The 27,901-nt window shown below is 38.5% G+C and overlaps 2 protein-coding genes across 5 annotated transcripts in view; one reads left to right on the forward strand and one right to left on the reverse strand.

Moving 5' to 3' along the window:
- The window catches only part of omg.S (oligodendrocyte myelin glycoprotein S homeolog), a 3,085-nt gene extending 2,015 nt beyond the window's left edge, over nt 1-1,070 (forward strand). Inside the window, exon 2 of the mRNA XM_018249717.2 lies at nt 1-1,070. This exon is cut by the window's left edge and continues 420 nt beyond it. Within this exon, the coding sequence (XP_018105206.1) occupies nt 1-870 (870 nt within the window). The 3' untranslated portion in view covers nt 871-1,070.
- The window catches only part of nf1.S (neurofibromin 1 S homeolog), a 150,516-nt gene that overhangs the window by 50,621 nt on the left and 71,994 nt on the right, over nt 1-27,901 (reverse strand). For 3 of the 4 annotated variants that reach the window (XM_018249711.2, XM_018249713.2, XM_041584135.1), the window contains exons 26-35: nt 26,749-26,960; nt 21,584-21,745; nt 21,269-21,372; nt 19,595-19,730; nt 11,787-11,849; nt 8,323-8,481; nt 7,051-7,148; nt 6,522-6,668; nt 3,031-3,177; nt 2,834-2,944 (exon numbers count right to left, since the gene is read on the reverse strand). In XM_018249711.2, coding sequence (XP_018105200.1) covers nt 2,834-2,944; nt 3,031-3,177; nt 6,522-6,668; nt 7,051-7,148; nt 8,323-8,481; nt 11,787-11,849; nt 19,595-19,730; nt 21,269-21,372; nt 21,584-21,745; nt 26,749-26,960 — 1,339 coding nt within the window. The remainder of the gene's footprint in view (nt 1-2,833; nt 2,945-3,030; nt 3,178-6,521; nt 6,669-7,050; nt 7,149-8,322; nt 8,482-11,786; nt 11,850-19,594; nt 19,731-21,268; nt 21,373-21,583; nt 21,746-26,748; nt 26,961-27,901) is intronic. The other variant, XM_018249712.2, reaches the window with a different exon arrangement.

Genomic DNA, 27,901 nt, shown 5'->3' on the forward strand with positions numbered 1-27,901 from the left:
TTTATTAATAATACACTGAGCAACTTGCAGTTCTTAAACTTGAGCAGTAATCAGTTATGGACTGTTCCTACAAACATGCCATATAACACACAAACTATTGACTTATCAAATAATTACGTGACACAAATTTTACCAGGAACATTGGTAAGAATGCCCAAACTTCAAAAATTGTTCCTGCACAACAACAGATTTGCCTATATACCAAACAATGCTTTTGATCAACTCACAAACCTAATGATGATTACACTCTACAACAATCCATGGTCCTGCAAAGAAATGCAAAACATGATCTATTTGCTGAAATGGCTTAAGGAGAGGGCAATCCATGTCATGGGATATCCATGTGCCAATGAAACAACCCACCATGACGCTGTACACCTGCCTTCTGTAACTGCAAAATTTGATGCTGTATCAGACTATACACCAGTATTTACAACAACTGGCTTGCTTTTCCTGGAGGCTCAAGAAACAAAACTGTACACACAAGTGCCATTTTTCAAACCCGGGGCAACAGTTTCTTTGACTACACCCAGCGATATTCTTCAGAGCACTGATAATTCTTTTTACACGGAAGAAGGTTCAGCACATGAAAACCTCAACTTAGATTTCAACACATTTATCACAAAGGATGTACCTCTTACAGACTCATTTGAAATAGAAGATTCAGGGTCTTATGATTCCACTGTGACCTTGAGCAACAGTAAACCAATGCCAGCCAATGCACCAGAGCTGACTCTTTCAAGCACAACAATCTCTGAGGGAATACAAATTACCACTATTCAAATGACAAAGATACCTTCTGCCGCCCATAAAGATAAAGGTCTTGTTACTGAATGTCTTATCCTTCTTCTCATGGTTAACATGGTCTAGAGGCACGATGTAAGCAGAATCTCTAAAATTCACAACTACTTAAAGAAGACAGTAATAATGATTAGGAAAACTGCATTGTTTGCTATGACATATAAGGATGGGAACAGTGTACTGCATTTGTTAAAAAAAACAAAACAGTTATTTTTATCCCAACTGTAAAGTGTATTTGTATAAAAATAAACATGGAAGCTGTTAAAGAATACTGTTTAACGCCATGTGGTTTTCTTTTTTAACCAGGCAATTTATTCAGTAAAAATATAAATTACCACCAAAAATTGTATTCAAAGAGTATAGCTATATTGAGAGAGACCAAGAGAGAGACCAAGAGAGAGACCGTGCGCATATATACAGTTTGTCTTTAAGTCATCTTGTATATAATATAGTACCTTGCTTAACATACCCCTATATACTTATTCATCTAAACAATATTAAAAAACCCCAAAAAAGTGATCACAAAAAAAACCCTCCAAAATGCTAACGTACTAAAAAAATGTTGCTCAATAGACATAATTTCAAGGAAACAGCATTTCTTTACTGCCTCGTTTTTCAGTGAAAAATCTAGATAGTATAAACTGACCCTTTTCAAGTGACCAGAAATCACCTCCCATTTTCTGAATTTCGAATTATTCATAGGAACTTTACTCGTGTGTGTGGCTTCCCAACACTTTTTACATTTGAATGTGGCTCATAGGTAGAAAAGGTTGGGGACCACTGTTGTACAGTAACAAATCTGGTTCCGGTTTTGGCACTGGAGTTAAGTGTGTGCGGAGGGGCAGTTTCCTTTTGTCCTAAAAACAATATGAATTCTTCCAGGATCTACACATTAACCAGTTCAAACTGATTAGAACCTAATATATTCTACAAAAAGAAAAATTCAAAATACCTTTTTTAAAAGAATAAGAAAATCGTGCAGCTGAAATGCGCAAGCCAATAATCAGCCCATACAATGGCATTAGCATCCTTCTTGTCTGCACCCGGAACAATTGTTCCAGCAGCACGGGTGCTGTCAGCACGGGTGCAACCAGACATGGCTGTTTTTGGCGAGATTTGCGAGACTTTACATTCTCGTGTTAAATTCATCCAGGTGTCTGAACCCGGGCAATTGCCAATGTGGGGGCTGATTTTTGGCAGCCTGATTTTCAGCCCTATCTGGCATTAACCTTAAACTCAAATTCCAAAATGGTACTGCTCAATTAGTGAAGTACAGTAGATAATGCCACAGGTGTAATTCATTTATAAACCTATGCATTGATAAATTGGACATCAAAGCAGTTACACATAATACAATCCAATTAAAAAAAACTTGTGCAAGTAGTCTTCTGGAACCACTGTATATATTTTGTGTGTTCATGAAACTCAGCAACTGCATTTCACCCCAAAGAGTCAGCAGTGGGTCTATAATGGCCTAATTCAGGTCAAATTACCCCAGGATGTTTTGGCCATGTGCATCTTTCCAATGATTTCTTCTGCCGCCCCGCTCCACCACTACATCGAGTTGTGTTGTAGTTTCCATATTGTGATCAAAGAGGGAACCCAGTCATGTAGAGCAAACGTACGCATAAACTTATGTTTACATGTCTAGGGTTTAAATTTAGGGTGACTTTTCAGCACATTAATTACTTGAAATATTTCTATGAACTAATTTACACAAGTAACATCAGCTGTTTGTGCTGGGATCCCTGCTTTTAGGTGAAATGATTTGTGAGATCATATTATTGATTAATATACATTATGTGCAGCCTTTTGTACTTGCAAAAGGTGACTACTAATTGATCTTTTGTATAGCGCGTACAAAGGGCATGGCCAAATACTGCTTGGGGGATGTCCAGACATATGACTTGTAGGGGGCCCAAGACTTCTGATGGCAACCACAGAATGGGCGGGAGTACTTTATAAAAGCAGGGTTAAAATGGACACAACAATGGACAGGATATTCAATAAAACAAATACAAATTTCACTTACCTTCTAGCAATATAGTAGAAAACTGGATAACCAGCTCTTGATGTCCCTGCTTGGTAAAATATATTTAGGGTTTTTAATGCCTTAAATTCTTCTTTTTCATGTACCTGATGCCTATGAGAACCAGACAAAATGTATTATTTGTAAAAAGAATATGCATATTTACTTATATTCAGTGGTTAGACAGACACATGCTTTACCTTGTCATAAACTCTTCAAACTTGGAGCTTGTTAAGTTAAGACTTGACCAGTGTGTATCAGCTACAGGTTTGTGTTCGGGAGGTCCAAGGTATGCAAGCAGAGTTGCCATTTTGTCAAAAGGTCGTCTTCCTACAGCTTTGTGGTCCCTAAAAACAAGATTTTGACATTGGCCAAACCAAAATTCTTAAAAACCTTAATACTTTCCAATTTTCCTTTGTAGACATGCAAAAAACTATTAAAAAACAATGGAAATCCCTGCATACATTTTTTGTCAGTAAGCAATCCAGGTTGTTTGCAAGAAGATGGGACTGATGCAACCCGGAGTACTATATCAGGGCGTAAAAACAGCAGACGCTGTGGCTGATGGGGGGGGGGGGTGAGGTCTGATCAAATATCAGCCTCAGAGAGACACCTAACCTTCTTTATAAAGGACAACAGTCGTACAATTGCCAGGAGAGCTATTATTACACACCATATAAGTATTCCCTTTTTTTTTAATGGAATACAGTAAAGTAACTGCCTTTCCATGGCATTTATCTGTAACAATTAAAAGTGAAGAGTTGCATTATTTATTTTTACGCTTTAACACCAATTCTGTGGGTCTGTCTTGTCTTTATAAACAATTATTTTGAACAATGCATTCAAGTCCCAAATGCAAAATCATGACATGTTTACTAACATGGGAGATAAATTTTGGGAGATATTTCTGGAGATGTTGCCCATGGCAACCAATCAGCAATTAGATTTAAACAGCCACCTATAAGTTAGAAAACAAAAGCAAAGATCTGATTGGTTGCTATGGACAACATCTCCAGAAATCTCTCCAGATGTTTATCTCCAACATTAGTAAATATTAGAGCAATGATGCACATCACACTTCATTGCAACTATAATACATGAGCAAATATCCTGCTGAGATACTGAGAATTGCCTCTGTAAAGCTGGCCATAGACACAACGATCCGATCGTACAAATCGTGGATTCGTACGATTTTCGGACCGTGTATGGAGAGTCCTGACGTTTTTCGTCCGGCGGAGATCGGTCGTTTGGTCGATCGGACAGGTTAGAAAATTTCTGTCGGCTGCCGATAATACCTCTGCATGTATTGCCGATCGTACGATTTTCAGTGGGAGACTGTCACTTGCTTTGTCAGACATAACTATCGTACGATTGCTGTCAGAGGTAGTACATTGGCTGATCTATTCTTTTACTACTTTATTTGATCGGAATGGTAAGACTTTGATCTGAATGGTTAGTGGAGGGTCGGGAGATGGGAAAGTCCAATCATACGTTGATTCGTACGATCGGATCTTTGCGTCTATGGCCAGCTTTAGAGCACACTAAGATTGTGTAATCACTCAAAAATGCCTCTGGGAACCTTCTGAAAAAAATCTAGTCAATGACATGCTACCAAAACAAAAATTGGAGCACATGTACAGGGGTTGTCCGTCCAAATTCAATACAGTATGGGGCACATGGCTAACTGCACAATCTCTATAAACCTGCCAAGCTCGCACATGTCTTCTATTCCTACCCTTTTTTCCTTACTTCACTGCTTCTTTTTTCCTCTATTGTTATTAAATTGTTTATATTTAAATGGTTTATATGGAAAGCTTTAGATAAAAACGTATTTAAAAAAAACAAAACATTCACAAAGGTATTTTTTTAGTGATTTAGAAACAATGAGTGTATTAACAGCTGCAATTCTCTGTATCAACTATGGCAAGGTATAGCAGGAAAGATAAGTATTGAACCCGTCAAAGTTTTTCTCAGTAAATTGATTTCTAATGGGGCCATTGGCATGAAATTTTCAGAGTGTAAAGTAAGTAATCCACACATACAAAGAACAAATAAGTCCCTAAATTAAGTTATATGTGGAAAATTGGAATGACACAGGGAATAAGTATTGAACAAGCTTACTGAAATGTATTTTATACTTAAAAAGCCTTTGTTGGTAATGACAGCTTCAAGGTGCCTCCTGTATGTAGAAACTAGTCACATGTATAGCTCAGGTGTGATTTTGGCCTATTCTTCCACACACTGTTTTCAAATCTTGAAGGTTCAGATAACCTCTTCTATGAACTCCGATCTTCAGTTATATCAATAGCTTTTCAATTTTCAGGTGATTGCCTGGGACATTCTAGGAGCTATATTTTCTCTCTCTGAAACCAACCAAGAGTTTCCTTGGCTGTGTGTTTGGGATCTTTGTCTTGCTGAAATGTCCACCCTCATTTCATCTTCAGCATCCTGGTAGATGGCAGCAGATTCCTATCAAGAATGTGCCGGTACTTTTCTCCATTCATCCTTCCTTCAATTATGTGAAGTCTGCCAGTACAATATGCTGAAAAACAGCCCCCAAAATATGATGATCCCACATCCAAATTTCACTGATAGTATGGTGTTTTTAGGGTGATGTGCAGTGCCATTTCTCCTCCAAACATGTTGTGTGCAATGACATACAATGGGTTAAATTTTTGTCTCATCTGAAAAACTATATTCTCCCAGAATTTCATTGGCTTGTCAAAATCTTTTGCAGCAAACTTTAAACATGGTGAGCATGCATAGAGGCGGTGTCATTTGAATGCATTACTTATTGTTTTCTTTGAAACAACTGTACTTGCTAATTCAAGGGCTTTCTGAAACTCTCTGCGAGTGATCCTTGGCTCTTAGAAAACTTTTCCGATTATTCTTTAGACTCCTCTGTCGGAAATCTTGCGAGAAGCTTCGGGTCAGTGGCCAGTTGAGGGTGAAATGATGTTCTTTCCACTTCCAGATTATGGTCCCAATGGTGCTCATTGGAATATTCAGGTGTTTAGAAATACGTCTCATGCCTACTTTTTATTGTAATCAGTTACCTTATAACGTGAGCCAGTGCTCCTTTATTCCTATTAGTAGACAACTGCACCAGCCCAGGATTTTATTTCTTCTTATGCACAGGAGAGGAAAAAGCCAAACTTTAACAAAAAGGCTGGCCTTTTCACTTTACTGTGCATGTGTCTGCCCTGGGCACTGGAAGAAGCAGAAGAAGAGTGTCGCTCCTTGGTGCTCGCTGAGAATAACTGCATTTGGTATTCAGTTAACCTTTTGTAAAAGATTCAGTATTAGGCTGAATGCAAAAATTTATGGACAGACATTCCTTGTACTGCCAGTCTACTCACCTTTTAGAGGATCACAGTAGAAAGTAAACAAGCTGTCACAAAGAACATACTGCCAACCAACCGATATTGTTTTATCACTATATGATAAATGCTATGGCATGCTTTTGGCATGAAAACCATTTGTTACATTTGTTTTTGATTCCTCTCAATGACAGGATGCATATAGATCTAGCGAATAGCATGAAATTGTGAAAAATGTGCTTGCAACACCAACTGGTAGTCACCAACTCAAGACCCTGATCTACCTCCTGGTCACCAGAGATCTAAAATAACAACATTAAAGTTAAAAAAAAAAAAAAAACATAAATAGAAGATTTGCAGACAATGCACACCTGTTACTGGATAGATACTGTCCAATCTTCTCCTGGTTGTTCCAAAGCAACCGATGTAAGGCAAGTATATTTCCATCAGTTATAAAGGAAAGGCTGTGATTTACAGTGTCGCTTGGAGGGCAATTGTTGGCTATGTCAAAGAAGAACCTTAATGGAAGCAGAAAACAAAAAAGTAGTGCTGAAAACTGAACAGTGTATAGAAAATGTATTGATATACAAAGGTTAACTGGAAATAAGCAGTCATCATATCTGTATGGTTTTTTTTTTAGCATAACTGCCCTTTATGGGACTCTGTTAGCCTGTTTTTGGTTAAACTAGTCTGCATGGGATATTAAATGTGAGAAATCAGCTATTATTCTAAAAATACAGTCACTTTTTGGATTGCATGCTTTAAGTAGACATTTATAATTTCTTTTAGTCATAAGGTTCCCACACAACACACACACAACCCTCTTAAAAGTTGGTAAAATTCTCTAGGAAACAAATAATGATTCTGTATGGTATATTACATTGATATTTATTTTATTACCTCCTGGCTGCATCAAAATTACTTTTGACAAATTCATTAAAAGGCCGCATGTGCTCCTCTTTAGTGAACAGAACGTGATTAGCGATGCTTTGTAGTATCTAAAAGAAATACACAGGTGTTAGGTAAGTGCATTTCAAATTCAAACTCACCCTTCAAATTCCACCAATAGTAATTAAAACAAATTGTTCTATGTATGCTGCACCAATACCCTTGCTTGGTGCTAACCAACCAGCACAAATCAGGGGAAGCTCAAAATATAAAAACACTGCATACAAAACACAACTATCCTAATCCTCAGGACACAACTTCGTATAGAAACACTTTTCAAAATTATTTTGCACTAGTCTCAAAACTTTTGTGAGAGCATAGAGGGAACACTGGTTCCAACCTTCATTCACAAGAGAACATTCTATTAGAGCACAAGGGTAGGGAATACATATTTCTTCTCTATTGCTATAGTAGAGAAATATTTAAAACTATCTTTTGATTTTCAGTTTTTGAATAAAACAAAACAGAAAGAGAAATAAAAGTTACAGCTTATACATTATAGTACAAGCACATTCTCTGTGGTATAGTAGAACATTTTATTCCCCTTTATAGCGATAGTCATACCAGCATAAAAAACTACAACACATACTTTTATTTCAATTGCCCTTCACTTTGAAATTAATGTGAAATCTGTAAAGTGCAACGATGTTTAGCTGTGACAACTATGGAGGAAATATAACGAGTTTCTCTCTTTGGTTCAGAAGACCCACAGTAAATCCCTTGCGTAAAAAAAATGTTACCTCAACAAAAGTAAAAAACAAATGTGATTTCAAGGCTACTCCTTACTGAGTAAAAAAGGGGTAGACCAACCAGAGGTGCTTTATTTAGACTGTATTGCTTTGTAAAGCTGTGTAAGCCATGTGACAATTTTTCCAGTCAACCAACAATGCTGTTGGCACCAAATGTAATAAAAAAGTGAAGCATGGTAATTGTATTTTTAATGTAAGAATAGAACATTTTTCAATTCAAGCATTTGATATTTAGATATTTAGAAGCCTACTGCAGAAGAGTCACTTAAACCACTGCAGTGCTCAGGAAGAACTATAGTGGTCAATTCTCCCCTCAATATGGTAAATGCTCTGTATAAAGCAGACAATGGTAGTGATAGGTGATCAGAGGTAATTTAAATGCTGCTTCGAAGTAAATATGCGCAGTATATAGGAAGTCTGCATATTTTTCTGCTAATATAAAATAGAATTTGATTTCTTAAAATATGCATTTTACCTTTGACATTAACTTTAAACCACGCTCAAGTCGTGGAGGTGGCTTCTTATCCAAAATTCCAGCTTCGTACGGTGACACAATAGCTGGATTTATGAACCTGAGGAACATTGCACTTCCCACTGCACCAATACTATTTTGTGGAAACCTCTGACTCACAACCTGCAAAAAAAAAGAAAAGTGATTAATAATGCTACAGGAAATGTAGATGAGAGTTACTAAATATGTGGATATCTAACAGCTAAATCAAAACGTAAAACAAATCTGGTCACATATATGGGTCCAAATGCTCAATAGGTGATAACGATTGCTTCATAGACTGTGACACATAGAATATTCATTTGCTGCAAAACCATCAGCCAACAAAATTACCAACAAGCTTCTTGAGGCTGGAGATGGCCAGCTTAGTTGGAAATGGCAAAACTGTCTGACAATATTTGCCTATGGCTCAATTTGAAGGGATTGGGGAAAAACATTATTTATTTTGCACAGACTATTTACCCAGTTTTTATTTTTATACTGAACAAATCCTTTAAGGGCACATGGGTAAATTTGCCTCCTGCAGTAAATCCTGGCTACTATGGGTAAAAATCCCCTCAAAATGCCTTCCCATTGCCTAAAACTTGGATTGCAACAAGTAAAAGATATCAGATGCGGCAATTTGGCTTAACTGAGAGAAAAGGCAAATGAAGGCAATTTTCCACAACCGTGCTGGTCTGCAGCGAGTAATATCCAAGTGTCGGCATTTAGAAAGCATTTTTGGAACATTTATCATCCATGACAGCACCGATTTACAGTGGCTGACACATTTCCTTGTCTTTCAGGCCCCTAAAATAGTGTCTCACCTTCAGATAAATGTAATTATCCAAGTAGACAAAAATTTTAAGCAAATGTGTAGTGTATGTGCATTAAAAAAACCCTGAGATAAATATTCATTAATTAAGTGTTTCTCAATGCCAGTTGTTTGTATAGGCCACAGGTGGCCACCAACCCCTTTTTAGCCAAAACTACATTAGGGTGCTGAAAATCTATATAATGTTGAGCATGTGCAATAGAGCTTAAAAATGCACTGCGTATGTCTGCATCTCCTCTGCTAATTTGCATTGCTTTCTTCTCAATTCACACATGCCTTTTCCTCATCATAGACTACACAGTAGATGAAGCACTACAGATCAGAATTATTTCTAAATGAAAGCATTGCACACCTGAACTGGACCCTGACTATGGAGGATTAGGCAGGTATCAGGGGTGTGAGGAAAGAAAAATGTTAATGGGATGAAATAAAGAATATTAGTCAGGGAACAATGAAACATGCTTTTAATAAGAATGTAAAGAACACTTTGCTGCTGACCAATTATAGTGATGTAAGGCAATACTAGATTTGCAACATCTCCACACTTTTGAGGCAAAATCATCTCCAATGATGCTTGTCTGCAAATTTAGTATTCGAGTATGTTTTAACACACAATAAGCTTATTAAATATGAATTTGTAACTTTATTGAGCTGAACAACCTCTTTAAAATTAAACAATCTGAACAGGGAAGGCCCAAAAACTTAATTTCATTACCATGTATTATAACACACAGAGGAACTTCAAAATATGCTCATTTATTCTAAGAATATGATGGCTTTCTTGTCTTTTTTTGTCAGCTAGACAATTTCTACTCTGTGATGGCCTCATTTATACTTCTCTGACAGGCAACACCAGTTGACACTACTGCAACAAGTAATAGCTTTGGGGGCTTTCAGGGGCAAATTCAAATTACACATATGAACATACAATATGAGGTCTGTAATTATGTCTGCTCTTGCCCATATAAACCTTTACTACAGTTTCTGTGGTAAAAAAATCAGGAAATTGAAAAATCAGGCATAAAAAGCTACCATTTCAGAGATGGTAGAGTATCTCTGACGATGATGCAACATATTTCTGGTGGAACATCTAAAACAAATAGCCCTACAATAATTCAATAAAGGATTTGAAGAGCAACAACAGTAGGGGATACTGTCCAAACACTGAAAAGTTCTAGCAAGTTAATAACAGTAAAGAGGTATAAATTAAAAAAAACAAAAACAATTTTCCTTTGGGTTTCTAAAGAAGGTTTCTACTGCTTACTCATAGGCTTAACAGCAGTGATGCCATCAAGCAACTTTGATTATGACCTTTAGATTAGCAGGTCTATAAGCTTGTAAATAAAATAAAAATAGAAGTTATTGGACTGGCATATCTCCATTCTCTTCGACAGCGCTCCGCAGGCTTCTCTATTAGCAACCATTTAGCTGTGCAAGCACCACACTTTTTAAAATAGCGGTGAGTACATTAAAAAAAAATCCGATAATCCATCAGCCCTGTGATCGGTCCAAGACCATGACTCTGCGCAGCAGCGTGTATGGGGAAGCAATGCTTGCGCATAGTTTATAATCAGCAAGATTTGTACTCATTCTGAAGTAGCACACAGTGATTAGCGGATGGGCAGATAAGCAGGTGAATTACATCGGCCATCTTGATAACATCTCGGAGCTGTATACAGTAGACTTTGCATTGGGAAATGCAAGGAAAAGTAACCTAGCGATCAGGGAAAGCAAGGGGGGGGGCTCTATAAAATATTGAACGATTGAGAGAAAGGGTTTCCTTGTGCTTTAAAAGTGACTTGAAAAACCATGAAATTTTGTAATCAATGTGCATTGGAAAGTTTCCCATAATTACATTTACTTCCATAAGGCAAATCGTTCGCTATGGGAGGAACTTCCCATACAGTTTTAGTTATTTGATGCATATTAAATATTATACATATTTAATATTATGCATGAGATAACAACTTTAACATCCTGGCTGTTGGAACAAAGGTCTCCAAGAAATATTTTAAAGTACCCAATCAAACAACTGTAAAACAAACATAGCACTGAAATGAATGTGTTAACATTACATTTACAACGGAAACATTATATACTTTTTACAATGAAGCAAACTTACCCAGTTAATGCCAGCATTGGATATCAAATTTCAGGCCACACCAGATTGGAAAGACTTTGCATGAAGGCTAAGGAGCCCTTTCAGAAAGAACAATGGACTACCAATCAAAAGCATCTAGAAAGAAGCAGACCTAGCATGCCCCAAAGCCTCCATGTCCCTTAACCCCACTCCATGCCAACCCTATTATAAACATCATTAAAGCAGAAGAGCCAAAAACAAATAGAAAGTTTTTTTTCTGTATCAAATATTCACACAAAGAATGCATAAAATGTAACAGATTTCCAGTGTGTTAATTGAAATGAAAGCTCTTCTGTGCCAGAATTAGTAGAATGATTTTGACAGTGAAGGTCTGATAGGCTGGAGTGAAGATGTTTAATAGCAAATAAAAAACAAACAAAAAACATAAGAATGTTTTTGTTTTAATTGTTTCATTTTAATTGTTCTTTGTTGTTTTGGGGAGAAAATGGCTGAGAAAAGGTTCTCCAAACTTACTGATTTTTTGTTTTCCTTTTTTTCTTTTACGGTAGCTTTACTCAGTAGGGAGTGGCAAGTTGCCTACAGGACAGAGATGAGCACAAACAAGTCACAGCACCAACTACACATAGCAAAGAAACAAAAAAAAAAAAAACACAATGTGGGCTCGCACTGAAGATTTCACATAATAGAATGCAACACATACAGGTAATGAGATACAAACCAAATTTCCCATGATTTCACATCCTTAGAAAGCCAGAAAAAAATGATTAACGTGTCTAACCCGAAATCAATTCTACTATTTCTGGCTACAATATTTTCACATCAAAAAACGACACCCATATTGAAATATACAGCATTTCCATCTGTGATGCAATGTTCACATTAGTTTCATATACCAACACATACCAAATCTGTAACATATTTGATAACAGAAAAAAAGGAGAGTAAGACTTGTGTGTATATACAATTTTAAAAGAATTATGTTGCATATCTTATGGATAAAAATTATAAATTCAGGTTTGTATTTAGTCAAGCCCAACTGGGCAACTGTGAAAGAAAGACTTTTATAAAACAGGAAATTAAATACTAACTGGTAAGGAGGTTGTTTAGGGCAGTAGCATTTATCTGCAATCCTTCTTGGAAAAACTATTGCAATGTACCAAAATAAATTGCAATGATTTGCTTAGCATAATACTCAATTCAAATCACAATGCTTATGGCACATGAGCAGTAGTTAAGCCCAAAGAAAGAATAATTTGTCTCTGCAAACGGAGAAGCTAAAAATGAGGCTGCATACAAATCTTTGGGGGTTATTTATCAAAATCCTAAAAGTTCTCACTATTTTCTGAAAACTATTTTCATAAATTTTTCTTGTGCTGAAAAAGTCACAATAAAATCATTAAAAAAATCTGAATTTTTTGGATTTTCGCTCGAAACCAACAATTTTTTCATAAAAATGCTTCGTTAACTCAGCGCAGCTCAGAAAATCTTCCAATTGTTAACCGGACATCTGCCATTGACTTTGACGTGTTCTCGTCAGGTCTGAGTTGGCGTACTTTTTTTCATCTGAATTTTAACACCATCAGACTTCAATAAATCTAGAAAAATTAGGGTTTTTTCTCCGAAAAAATTGTATTTTCCACTTTAAAAGTCAGACCCGAAAAATTCAGACCTTTATAAAAAAAAAAACCTTAATGTTGTGTAAAAAACATGGTAACCAAATATATCACACTATACAATCTTTAACTAACATTTTGTCCTTCTAAAAAACTATCATGTTATGGTAACCTTAAAGTTACACTGAAGTAAAGGATGATACTTTTAGCACACACAAGTCATGTAAAATTAATCACAAAGGAACCTGCTTAAATTCCCATAATGTGCATTCTGAAACCAATTTTCAGTGATCAGCAAAACTAGAGAGTCCGCTTGTATCCGGAGAATGGATTATATATCTGCAAACATTAGGAACATTAGGATAAAAAAAGCTTCTATGGAATGTGTGCATGGATTTATAGATATACTTTTATTTAAGGCACCTCTAACTATGACCATTTTATTTAAAAATAATGAGAAAATCATAAATATCTAAGAATACGTTGTAAAACTTGGACATAATTAGGTCAGAGGTCTTAAGGTTTTTGTTTTTTTTTAAATAAATTGGTAGATATAGTGCTCAGTATGGTGCAGTCCAAAAACCAATCACTATATTGCCTGTGTGCTGGTTATAAATATAGCATATTTACAACAAAACCACAACAACAGGACTTTATTTCAAAAACAAAATCAAATTTTATTCAATGTTTCGGCTCTATAGCTGAAGACGGCTCGACCTACAGAATAAAATTTGATTTTGTTTTTAAGATAAGGTCCTGTTAGTGTGGTTTTGTTGTTGCAGATTTATCGAGTGTCAAATTTCGAGGTGATGGGAGTTTTTTTAAACTCCCATCACCTCAAAATTCGATTAAAAAAATAAAATCTAATTTTTTAACTTTGGGTGAATAGGTGTATTGGATCGATCGATTCGAATTCTATTTTTAAAAGTTCACCAAATGACTGGCAAAAGGTTGTAGGAGGTTCCCCATAGGCTAAAACAGCAATTCAGCAGGTTTTAGATGACGAATAGTCGAAGTCAAATTTTCAAATTTGGGCTATTCCCTAGTCGAAGTACACTAAAATTACTTCAAAATTCAATTAATTTTGCTAAAATAGACTCATGTCGTTGGGAGAGGTTGTGGGATGCAGGAGTCTGGTACACATACCTCTCAACTGTCCGGTTTTGAGCAGAACAGTCCCGCTTTTGTCAGCTCAACCCGTCACGGATTTGTACTGATAAGTCCCGGGTTTCTCTTTGATCTGCTGCACTGCCTACCTAGCTTAATTGGGTCTTGGCAGACAGCCCAGAATAAATACTTGACATACTTTTTTAACACTTTGATAAGATAAGAAGTTAGCCTCACAGCTTAAAGGGCAATTCACCTTCATTTGCAAAACTGTAATAACATATAAAAACCATATAACTTTCCTAACCTGCCAAATTATGTAAAATGAACGTCGTAATTAGGGGGTGTGGCCACAAAAATGGGCGTGGTCAAATCTTTTTTGTACCTCTTTCTGTTTCCTAAATGTTGGGAGTTATGCGTACATACATTTATTATGAACTGGTGAACTGGAGTGGTGGTTTCAGGAGGAAGAGGCCAATTGAGAGTTGCAGTAGGCAATATGTGACATGACTGAATGGATATAAGAAATGAAGTAGAAGGCAGAATCAAGGCTAACACAATGCATCTTGACTGGCATAAGGAAGCAAGATATTTCTGTGATGTTATTAGTGTTGAAGGAATAAAGAGTACTGTTTTGACAACTTTAAATTAAGATTCCTTCCTGGGACAACCAAGTAGAGAGGGGACTAAGGGTTGACATAAAAAAAGAAGAGATAGCCCAAGTTCGAAGAAGGAAATACTAGAAAGCAAGCGTTAGGGAGTGTTATGATTTTATAATTGTATAGAGTGAGACAATGAAAGAAAAAAAGCACAAATTTAAAAGCTTAAAATGCACTTGTGTCAGATTTCTAACATCAATTTTAGGTAAAACAAAATAGGTTAGAGAATCTTTACAGAAAAAAAAAAAAAGAAAAATCCTAAAAAATAAAAAGTATAAAAAAAATAATTGGACATGCTTTAGGGCACTGGCTGCTCTGTGCAGACACTGGAGGGGAGAAAGAAAATCTGATATCTTGAAGAATCCTTCTCTAGAGAGCTGAGCAAGCAGTAAAGACTCTGCTAATGAAACTGGAATGTACTGTATCTATCAATAGAGACTCTACAAGGATGAAATCAATATTAAGTCAAGAACTACTTTATTTACAAGCTACCTGCTAAATGAAAAAAAAATCCAAAAATAAGTGAATAAATATGTAACTCCAGCTAAACAAAAAATGGGAAGAAGAAGCCAAGATCCAGTAAGAACCAAATTAAAAGTTAAGGAATATAGTCATGAAGATACAGAAATATAGTCCAACTGGGCGGCCAGGGTTTATTAATGATTAAAAAAATTGATGCAATTAGCTCATGGCCTAACAAGAAACCCTACAATGAACTCCTTCAACTGCAATAACTTGTGAATTTAAAGGGATTCTGTCATGGTTTTATGGTGTTGTCTTTATTTCTTAATTACACTGTATACATTGCAAATTCAACGCAATTCACTCTACCATGTAAAATTTCATCCCTGAACCAGCAAGTGGTTATTAATTAATAATATTGGTGTGTAGGCAGCCATCTCAGGTAATTTTACCTGGTCGTGTGATTTCAGAAAGAGCCAGCACTTTAGGATGAAACTGCTTTCTGGCAGGCTGTTGTTTCTCCAACTCAATGTAACTGAATGTGTCTCAGTGGGACTTGGCTTTTTATTATTGATTGCTGTTCTTAGATCTACCAGGCAGCTGTTATCTTGTGTCAGGGAGCGGTTATCTGGTAACCTTCCCATTGTTCTGTTGTTAGGCTGCTGGGGGGGGGGGTGATATAACCCCAACTTGCAGTACAGCAGTACTTGCAGTGGAGCAGTGCCTTTTGAAAAAAACATGTTTTCCCATGACAGTACCCCTTTAATTCCTCTGAAATGTAGACCCTTGATTTTAATATGTTGGAACAGATCAGAAGCAACTGCACATCACACCTGTACACCAGGTTATCAGATAATTCTGCTTAATTTATACAGTGTCAGCATATTACCTAGCACTGTAATTCATGGGTCCCTACATGAGCCCCCCGATACGAACTAGAAGCAATGTAATCATAATAAAGCTAACTTCGCTGAATGCAGCTAGAGTAGTATGAAGAAACACACACAAAAATAACACAAAGACTAGGCAACCACAAAAAGACTAAGACCAAAATGCAAAGTCTTGTTTTTCAGCACCAAAATCTGTTGTGTGCCCGCAACCAGGCAGGTACATCAAGAAGCTGATTCTCTGTAGGCCAAGATCTGCTACATCTGGCATTAGCCTTTTCAAGTTAGCAGAATATAAACAGTTCCCCCCTATATTGGCATACAGATAACAGAATATGGGCTGTTGTTCATACTTTTGAGAGGGTGGGGGGCATAGGATCTTCGACCTGTAGCCACCAGAGCCTAAAAACGAGGCTTGTCTGCAATGGAATGCTTTTGTTAAACAAATACATCCCATCCAATGAATAGTTCTAAATAGAGTTAAAAATTAAGTAAAAGTTACATTGAATGCGTTTAATCCACTCAAGAGTTGTCCAATAACATGTACTAATTTTTGTATTTGATAACCGGACATATCCATGAAAAACAGGGCTGCCACCTTTGTGACCTGCAAAAATTGAACAAAAGGGCAGGATTATGACATCAGGGGCAGAGTAGTGACATATGGGGGTTTTAACTGTTATAAACTGTGCATAGTTGCACAGTAAGCTGCTTTGGTGAGATTGTAGAGACTGAGCATTAAGAAGCATGCACAGTTAAAGCCTATTCTGAATGATGAGAACCATAAAAAAGGCAGCCATAACATGCATGTGCACACGTACATTATCCAATTTCTCAACCAGGTGTATTGCAGCCATAAGCATGCAATGTTTTGTAAGACAGAGTTTGACATATGTATATCATTGATTTTTTTTTTATTTAATACAAAAGTATCAAAAATATTTTAAGACAATAGTACACCATGTATTTGCCTCCTGCACAATTTTAAGCTTGAAGGCAACAAAGAACTCTTGCTGGTAACCTTGCTGAACCTGCTGGTGGATTAGCGGGTTAGATGTCTATTGCTTAAAGGAACTGTAAAAATAAAAACTGGGTAAATAGGCTGTACAAAATAAAAAAAAAATGTTTCTAATATAGTTAGTTAGGCTAACTAACTACATCAGAAACATGTTTTATTTTGCACACCCTACCTATTTACCCAGTTTGTTTTCAAAGGGCAGCTGTTGTCTTTCTTTCTGCATTTAAAAATGAAAACCATTATAGATTTAGAATGGGAGTGCATCATTGGGCAAAATGTTGTGCGCTTGGCATAAGTGCTCTGTTCTCTACTTTGCATCTTTACCTTTCCTTCTGTTTCCCTCTATTTTAAATATTTTAGGGGTTTCCAATTTCTTCTAGCTATGCCCTTATTTCCTCTCCCTTCAACATTTTAACATCTGCTAAGCTTCCCTCTAAAGTTTTATTAGGCCTCCTTAAATTTTTCTACTTTCCCACTCTCTTATACACATCAAGCCTCCCTGTTGCTTCCACATTATATACTCCTTCCCCTTTGCTTTCACTTTTCCCTATACCCTACCTTCTCATGTAACACCTACGACACATTTTTCTTGCAACCAACTCTAACCACTTTATTTTTTACCTTCACCCCCAATTACCCAAACCACATCCCTTATGCTCCTGTTTGCCACCTTATTTGTGTAAGCAATGTGCATCAATCCTCCGCACTGCTGTAGTCTTTCAATGATTGAAAAGTTGTGTGTGCAAATAAAGAAATAAAACTATTTTGTGCTGCTGCATGCAGATTAACTTACTATATCCAACACTAATTTTAGTTCACAGCATGCAGTAACAGAAGATTTCTGTCGGCTAACACTAATTTCTGTGCATGTCTATTTGTCGGACATAACTTTTATATCATTGCTGTCATGGGCAGAACATTGTCAGATGTGTTATTTTACTACTTTATTTAATAGGAATGGTTAGTGGCAGGACGGAAGATTGGAACATCTGAGAGTTCATCGGATACATGGGTAAAATCTGCAGGTCTATAGCCGGCTTTACACTGAAGCAGGCTGAAAAAGGCAATCACTGATTGGCTACTATGAGATTTTTCCAAGGTTTAAATCTGCCCAGTGTTGGCAAATGGGCTACTTAGTCTTATGATAAATACACTGTTGTGTTATTGTGTGATTTCTGACAAATAATCCAGCTTTGGCATGGTTGCCAGTAACATATTTTAAGGCTGCTCATACAGCCCCTTCACTTCTACAATCACTTCACTCTAAATTACTCTTGCAAAATGCATTTCCTTCCTTGGTATCAGGTGGCCTGAGCTACATTGCATGCTGGCTCCTGCCCTAAACTGGAAACCATCAGGTCAAAATTTTAATAGTGTGTACAGAGAAAATTATGTTTGTGCTGAGGAGAGATGTTACAAACATAAATTTACGCTGCAGATGCTATTGTGGAAACTTCTTCAAAATAAATCTTTGAAACAATTAAAACTTTCTGGTTCAGAGCAGAATCAAATGCATAAAGCTGGCTGTCTGGTACCCAATAATCCTATTTGGATTCTTCCAGTAAACCTAAGAAAAACATTTCATAAAGTTTGGACTGGGTTACAAACCAGGCTCTGGAATTTTAAGTACACACAGGCCCAAACAGTTCCCCACAGGCACAAAAAATAGTGATTGTCTACGGCATTTTAAAGCAGCCCTTCTGGCACTTGTCAAAATAAACAGAATGCCAGTCCAGGCTAGGTAATGATGGGAGAAGCAGCTCAAAAGTATAAGTGGGAGTAACACATCCCTTTTATTAAACAAGTGTAGAAGTGATTTATGTATTAAAATATTTTGACATTACTGTTCCTTTAAGTGTTGATCACACAAGTTGAAATTGTGGAACAACCGGTAAACACCAATGGTGCGCAAATGGGAGCACTGCAATTTTGCAACTCTCATGTTACCAAATTGTACTATATCCCAATTCATAGGTTAATGATAAAATTTAAGGTAAGCTTAAGATACCTGCTACAGTTTTCAGTAGGAAAATGGGATATAAAATAGATTTTTAAACATTTTTAAACATTTTGAATGTGTCAGAAAATTATAATACACTATATAAACTATAATATAGTATAATAGTACTAGATTTTACATTTATCATAATATAATAGAGAGACATTCTGATGCTAATCACAACTCAAAAGTACTTATTAAAATAAATCTAAAAAGTTTGACACATCTAGTATCAGTAATTAAGGGATTGGCACCCACCCGATAAGTTCGACAAATCAATTACTGGCACACAGGGAAAGTGCAAGCAGGCTGAAACCTTTGCAAGTTCCTACAATTTTCAGGACCAAAAGGCAAGAAGCTAGAGCTCCTGCCGAAAATGTTTTTCTGCTATAATCTGTTGCTCTCAGTGAATAACAGAACAGAACAGAGAAAAGCCAGCAGACATGTCCTGTACCAGTAACTTAAGCTGTTACCGTTTTGTCTAGTAGCTGGCAGGACAGAATAGAGGGAGGTGCTGTTACGCATTCATGATAGTAGCAAACAAATTTGGACTTTTTAGCTATATTGTGGACATACCTGGTACAGACAATGGCACACACTACGAAGCTGGGTTGGAAATTCATTTGTGGAGTTTATAATGGCATGGAAGAACTTCTCAGTCATCTGTAAGAGGCGATGTTGGTTTTCTTCCAAGACTTCACTTCCCTCCAACCTTCAAAATCAAATATTTAGTATAAAGCAAATACATCTTATCTGGTATGAGATCCATTTATACACAATAAACAGGACATTCTTTTCATCTAGGTGATACACGTCTAGATATTTGAAGGGGATGTAAAGGCAAAAAAATTAAAGCCCATTTTTACTTTCTTTAATGAAAAAGAAATCTATCTTCAGTTTTTATAAGAAAGCCGACGGTATACAGTGAAATTCCCCCTTTGTTTTACTTGCTCTGACGGTCCCTAGCTGCTCTGCAGGGAAACAATCACACTTTCAAAAGGCAGGGGGGGCCCACCTTACTTCCCGGAGCTCAAGCAGCTTTGTTTGTTTCCCTGTAGAGCAGCCGGTGACATGCAGTGATTCATATCCACAGACCCAGTGCAGTCTGCATATTTTGGTTCTTAGTCAATCTTGCTGTATCAGCTTCTATGGCAGAAATTATTTGGCTTGTGCTGTTTTGATAATTTATGACGCCTAAGCTTAGCCTCCCAATAACAGCCCAGACCACACTGAGCATGTGCATGGTCTTGGTCTTGCAAAGATGATATAACATAGTTAAAAGATGATGACCTGCAGCCATTTTTAAAGCATAAATCATTTGTTTTATTAGGCTTCTGGTGCAGTAAGTTCATGTTTATGCTTAGTATACAAAATACAGCATTTCTAGCATTATTCCATTTTAGACTTTAGTTCCCCTTTAAACAAAGGACTGAAACAATGGGAAAAAAATGCTTAAATTTGCTAGTAGAGTTAATGAATTAATTATTCCATGTGAATAACCTGACTTCCATTTGTAACATCCTGCCTGGGATTGAACCAGTGACCTAATAGTATCAGTGTTGTCTGCATTACCTTTATTTTATTTGAACACACAGCTAGGGTCCTGGTTCACCCTGCATTGCCAAGTAGGCGTGCCTGTTTCATCTGTTATTCAGGCTATATAACCCCCCCATTCTACAGTGATTCACCAAGTGTGCTTGGTCTTAGGTGCTCTGATCCCTGTGATTGCTGTTCCTTTTACTTTGGCTACCTGCTCCTGTTCCCTGTGTGACTTCCTGGTTCTGACCCCGACTTGTTCCTGACCTTGAGTTTGCCTCCTCTCCTAGATGCCCTTGCCTGCCCCTGTGGGATTAGTGGAATCTCTTGAGGTAAGTCCTGGTGACAACCGAGTAGGTGAGGGCCAGGCCCAAAGGTGGACGTTATAGGGAGAAGATAACTCCTAAATTGGGGTGTGGGTTTGCTAAACTTGACACAATTTTTCAAATTTATCTTATTTTCAGCAATCTTTTCAAACTTTGCATGAAATCTTTCTTATTCTTTTCAATCTATACATATTGACAGGTGACATCTGGGGACAAAAAGAGAAAATGTATGCTATATCTAATGAAATTCACAGAAAGAATGCACACACAGATGAATTAAAAAAAAAAAACACTTCTTGCACTGGTATCAGTCTGTAGGCTGTATTACTTTTCACAGCATAAACAAAGCTTAGTATAGATACATTAAAATTCAAGAAAGAATTCTAACCTTGTTGAGTCAACCTCAAAACTGATAAACTGCCACTCAGGTGATGTAATAAAAGTCTTTAGTAAAGGCTCCAGAAGCTTTTGTAGATATGTGGCACCATAGACCTGCAGACAGAATCAAAGAGGTGAAGGCAAGAAGCAATGACACAAATAATAATGAGATTTTAAAATGCTTTTCTGTACACCTGCAAAGAAAAAATAAAAATCTAAATTTCATAGTACATGCTGATATATATATATATATATATATATACATATACATATACACACACTCATCTATATATCTATATATATCTATCTCGACTATAATACAAACCTTAAAGCAAAAAGTCATGATTTTACTAGCCAGGCTGTTGCCTCTGAAAAGTGTCTGCATGGAATCTGCCAGTTCAACTTCCTTAGAAAACATGTTCCATAAAAGCTGGTAGAGAAGGTGTCGAGAATCAAAGAGCGTCACAAGAACTCGCGCAAGCTCATCCTATCAAAAAATACAAGAAGCAGTTCATATGTCTGATGCATACAAAAAAGGTTATCATATAATATGTTAAATAAAAAGTTCATAAACAGCAAAATAATGGAGGGCCTATTGGATAATCAGCTTTGCATAGAAAACATAAAGATAAAGGCTTTTCCATAAGTAACCTGTAGTTTTCTTTGCTATACATAGTGAATGTGTAACCAAAAAAAGGAAGGTTTTAGTACTTACCATTAAATCCTTTTCTCTCATCCTACATTTGAGGGGGACAAGCACCATGGGGATGAAGATCCTGCAGCTTAGAGAGTGGACACTAAGAGTTAAAGTTGACTCCTCCTCCTGCTCTGGGCTTCATCCCCTGCCTCCTCCTACCCTCTCCAGTTTCTCACCAAAGGAGGAGTAGTTCAGCCATAACACCCAAAACAGAGAAGGAATCTCCACCCTCTTTTAAACAAAACATCTTGGTGAAAAACAGAAAACACTTCCAACGGGAAGAACTCTAACATACTGGGAAGTCAAGGTTGTCCCAGCTGTTAACTGTATTACAGGGAGGGAAGGCCTGTGCCCCCAATGTAGGATGCACTAGGGCAGGGCTGTTCAACTGGCAGCCCGCGGGGACCCCCCAGTCTGTGGTCCCCACATGCTGTGTCTGTTTACCATATGCATTGTTGAAATCTAAACCAAATTCAGACTCTAATCCCCTGTATTGTTCACACCTGTGATCCCCCTGTATTGTTCACCCTTGTGACACCTCTATTGTTTATATCCTAAAGACCTTCATAGTTCACACCTGAGACTCAGACAAACTGCCCGCATTGTTCACACCTTATTCAAAATGCTAATGGCCACCAGCACTGTGTCACTGTATGTAATACATATTAGAATGATAGCTTTCCCTGTCTCCTGCTCTGTTCTGCCTTCCTGTGTGTGCCATTCTCTGCTTGCCCAGTGCTGCTTGTGTGTGCCATTCTCTGCTTTCCCAGTGCTGCTTGTGTGTGCACCATTCTTTGCTTGCCCAGTGCTGCTTGTGTGTGCCATTCTCAGCTTGCCCATTGCTGCTTGTGTGACACTCTCTGCTTGCCCAGTGCTGCTTGTGTGTGCCATTCTTTGCTTGACCACTGCTGCTTGTGTGTGCAATTCTCTGCTTGCCCAGTGCTGCTTGTGCGTGCCATTCTCTGCTTGCCCAGTGCTGCTTGTGTGTGCCATTCTCTGCTTGCCCAGTGCTGCTTGTGTGTACCATTCTCTGCTTGCCCAGTGCTGCTTGTGTGTGGCATTCTCTGCTTGCCCAGTGAGGCTTGGGTGTGCCATTCTCTGCTTGCCCTACGCTACCTGTGGGATGTAAGCCTGTTAGGGGTTTGTTCTTGAGGTTTGTTAGCATTTGGAAATAGTTGTTAAGGGCCCCTTAGGTGTTTAATCATGTGTTGGGGGATTGCTGTATTATCCACAGGGGAGGATGAGGCGTATGGATTTAAGGGTATGTTTTTAACATAACTTCAATATTTCACATATGAGTGGGGGATTTCCCTATAGTGAGCACCAACCACTTGGTTTTTTTGGTGTGCTACCACCGTTAATGTGGATTTGATCTTAAAAGTTCTTGTGGTAATATGGGTGTTGTTTACAGTGGGTTTGGTTTAAAAGAGGGAGTGGCCAACACAGACTTCCATTATCGGCCCTCCACCACATAGGCCAGTAAAAATTTGGCCCTCTGTACCACAGGAGTTGGACAGCACTGCACTAGGGCATCCACCACCAATGCATGCTATTCAGGTCTAACACTGGTCTGTAAGAACCGTCCTATTTGGGGACAATGAAAAGGTGTGAGTAAAGTCCCTTCCTTTGGTCTGACCATGGGGTCTGTTGTCTCCTGCATTTCTTGGATGATCCTTAGGAAGGCTTCCCGTTTGAGATTTCCGTTGGGAATTTGTGATATGAAAAATCTGTGAGGAGGATGTGGGGACAGGTCTATTAAATATCCCTGGGATACTATTTGGAGGACAAACTGGTTCCTGACCAGATTCCACCACACCTCCCGAAAGGATCCCAGTCGTCCGCCTAGAAGTAAACCTCCAGGGGTGGGCACACCATTAGGCGGAGGTGGGTTCGTCTTGGGGGGGCGTGGAGGAGTTCCACATAGACCCCTGTTTGTTGTGATATCTCTGGCGAAAACCTGTACTGGATTTTTCCGTTTGTAGCTTTGATGTTTGTTCCTGACGGAAAGGGCAAAATATGGTTCTCTTGGGCAAGTCACTCGACGAGCCGCTATGGATTGTGCTAGTGCCTTGGTGACCAGCTTCGCTGAGTCTAGTGCTGCATAGCATATGTAAGCTGTAGCATCCGCTATCTGAGAGAGTAGGAGGTCTGTTGTTGGGTCTTCTGATTCCAGTAGCTGAGCCACCTGTTTCACCCAGATCTCCATAGCCTTTGCCACCCATGCAATAGCGAACATAGGTCTAGAGGCCATTCCTGATGTGGTGAAGATAGTCTTTAGGAACCTTCTAGTCTCTTGGATCCTTGAAGGATGCTGCATCTGCTACAGGAATAGTGGTAGTGTTTGACAGTCTGAAAACTGTCGGATCGACTGTAGGAGGAGAGGACACAGGTCTATGCATTCCTGTGGAAAAGGGTATGTCTGGGGGAAAAGCTTGGAAACCTGTACCCTCTGGTCTAGGGTCTTCCACTGAGATCTGATAATCTCATCTCATTGCTCGTAAGCAGGAAATACACAGAAGCTCTTTCTTTGTCTTTTGAAAATATTCTCCCCAGTCTCCATCTCAGAGGTCGTCTCCTCAATATTAAGGGTTTTAAAGACTGCTTGTATTAACCCCTCCACTGCCTCCTGTGATCTAGGGGTATCAGGGTCTGGGTCAGAATCCTGTTCAGATTCATTTTCTGTTAAGACCGGTCCATCATCGGAGTTGTTGTGGCCCCCTTGGGACCTGGGGGAGAGTTGGTGGCCGTTTAGAAGTAGTTGGGCACCTACCTCGTGCCTGTGTTGGGTTTGAAAGATGCTCTAGGACTTTGTCCAAAGTCTCAGGAATGCGAGCCAGATTTTGTAAGCCCGCGAGTTATAGAGATAGTTCACACACTAGATCGTTGTCAGATTCCCTCTGTGATGTAGGTGGTTGAGAGTGCGGAAGGTAATGATGGGTCTCTGAATGCTGCACACCCAGGCTCAGCTGAGGCAGTGGTGAATTTGGTCCTGCATCCTGCACAGGCAAAGTAAGACACCTGGGATGTCATATCGACAGCTGCTGAGGAGTTGGTGAATGCTGCCTCCTCTGCTTTGTCGGTCATGGCTGCTTCCCCTAGAGATATTTGATCTCTGTAATATAGTGGAGGTAGGGGATATGAAGAGGGGCCCCGCTATCAGTCTGTGCTCAGAGGGACGCGTGGTGCCTCTAGCGTGTCTGTAAGAGAAACTTGCACTATTACTACATAGACACAGGGAGCTGTGTGTTATACAGTTAGGTCCATAAATATTTGGACAGAGAACTTTTTTCTAATTTTGGTTTCTGTACATTACCACAATGAATTTTAAATTAAACAACTAAGATTCAGTTGAACGACAGACTTTCAGCTTCAATTCAGTGGGTTGAACAAAAGGATTGCTGTGAAGTACTAAAGAATTTTTTAACACAATCACTTCATTTCAGGGGCTCAAAAGTAATTGGACAAATTATAAAACTGAAAATAAAATGTTTTTGTACAGAAGCAAAATTAGAAAAAAGTTGTTTGTCCAAATATTTATCATGTCACCCACGTGCTGCCACCTGGGAGCTCCGACAGGAACCGCAAGATTGCAACGAGGGCGTGACGATCGGGGCAGGAGAATGGAATATGCGCCGCAGTCGGACGGTAAGTTCCACAAGATGGCGGTGGGGCAGTGACAGGGTCGCCAAGCTAGGCAAGATGGGTGAAAAGACCGGCACGGATTAAAGATTAAGAAGTTGTCTGGCACGTGGATGTACCGCAATGGTAGGGGGAAAGGGAGCTCCTGAAGAAGCGCTTGCCCTCCCTAAGGAACGGAGCAGGTACTTGGCAGTAGTAGCCCGAAGCGGTGGGAGGTAGGAAAAATTCCCTACCTGTTCAGCCAATCATGTTGTGCCCAAGCAAGAACAGTCCCTGTAGGTTAGGCTAGTGCAGACCTCTGTGGAGCAGGAACAGCAGCCTCAGGGAGAAGGGAGTTTTGCCTGCAGCCTCCGTAGAGCGGGAAGGCAGGAGGGCAGTGTTCATATCCTCTGGCTGATGAGGCACTGGAGACAGCTACCCTCCGGTGTGGCATGACCTGCACCATAGTTAAGACCATTTGCTCCTGCCACAGATTGTCCATGTTTTCTCTTCTGAGGGCACTAAAAGAAACTGGACAGGGTAGGAGCAGGCAGGGGATGAAGCCCAGAGCAGGAAGAGGAGTCAACTGAGCTGCAGGATCTTCATCCCCATGGTGCCTGTGTCCCCCAAACTAGGTGAGAAAAAAAAAAATTCCAAAGTATTTTGTGATTGTGGAAAACTATTTTCCTGCTTAACAGTTTCTGTCCACATAATACCATACCGTATTTAAATCAAATTCCATAACTCCTATCTTTTAGAATTAAAAAAAAAAAAATAACTAGATATGAACAGTAAGAATACTGAAATTAAATAAAGATGGGGTGATAAATTACCAATACCCTAACAGAAATAATATAACTAAATTAACCTTAACCTAAGCAAATTCAAATGCTTAGATGCTATTGAGGTGAGACATGAGAAGGTAGTTTTTATGGCTGCCAAAGGTTAGGGATCTTAAGTTTTGCATGAAATGCTACTTGTCATGGCTACAAAAATAGACAATGCTGATAAATTACGGATAATTGTTTCGTCATGTGCTTTAGCAGAGGCAGTTCTCCGTATCGTCAAGGACAGCGTATTTTTCTATTTTTGCAGTGACAAGTAGCTTCTACTTAAGGTTATCTTTCAACATTTATTGTTATCCACTGTACTTTGTATTAAATATTAATACTTACCCACTGTGAGCATGGAACAACATTGGCTAAAGCCATGGCAATAGGTAATTCTCCTTGATCTCCCATCATAGTCACCAACTCTACTAGCCTTTCAAAACGATCAGCCAGAACTGTTTCAGCAAGAGTGTCAAACTCTGTTCCTTGTTGCAGTATTTTTGTTAGAACCTCCATAAATGTTGCTCTTGTCTGCAGGTCTTTGTGATAGCCCAGCCCTGTATGAAACAACGACAATGCATACATGCACAGATGATTTTTAAACAGTTGATTAATCATAATTACTTAACAGAGATAGGTTTTCTTAAAGATTTTGAGAAATAAATGGTTATATTACAGAACTAAGTCAACATTTCTACTGCAACTTAATTATGGCGTCACCATTCATATTATTTATACACACACACACACACACACACACACACACACACACACACACACACACACACACACACACACACACACACACACACACACACACACACACAACCACTCACAACCACACACACTTTGACTGTTAATGAGGATACTAATTTCTTGGACGTTACAACTTTTGGTTACACAGCAGAATTGTGTATGTTCCACCTACAACATACACTGCTGTGGAAACACATATTTGTAACATATCTGTGCCAGGTGGGGGAAAGGGCATGGTCAAACAGGGCGTTTTTACGTTGCATTTTTAAAAACGCCCGGTCTAGTGTAAATGCCAATATTTGTGTTTTTCAGTAGAAACGTCAACACTCCAAGGAAACACCATATTATTGAACACTATGGGATCCGCAGTTTAGCAATACACTTCACTGAAATACACCGTGCATTTTCATTATGGCGGCCAAACTCTCGCAAGATGGAATGCACATAAACGTTTTTGCAGTGTCTGCTGGTGACGCAATTACACTGCGTATTGATGATCAGTCCGGCTAAGTTTTGCATGTAAATTGCTTTTCCACTTGGCTTTTTCTCACCATTACCATGTGCATGTGATTTCATTGGCGTATTTACATTCGACCATGCGTGCAAGATTGGTAAGTGAGGAATACAGGAGCAGGCGATGTGTAAAAAATTCCAAGAGATGGGGTACCCAGAAAGAGTTATATGTCAAGCCCAACGTAGGGTTAAATGTTCACGAGAAAAGACCAAACAGTTAAATCGTATG

Source organism: Xenopus laevis, chromosome 2S (genome assembly GCF_017654675.1).
Source record: "Xenopus laevis strain J_2021 chromosome 2S, Xenopus_laevis_v10.1, whole genome shotgun sequence".
NCBI classification, from domain to species: domain Eukaryota; kingdom Metazoa; phylum Chordata; class Amphibia; order Anura; family Pipidae; genus Xenopus; species Xenopus laevis.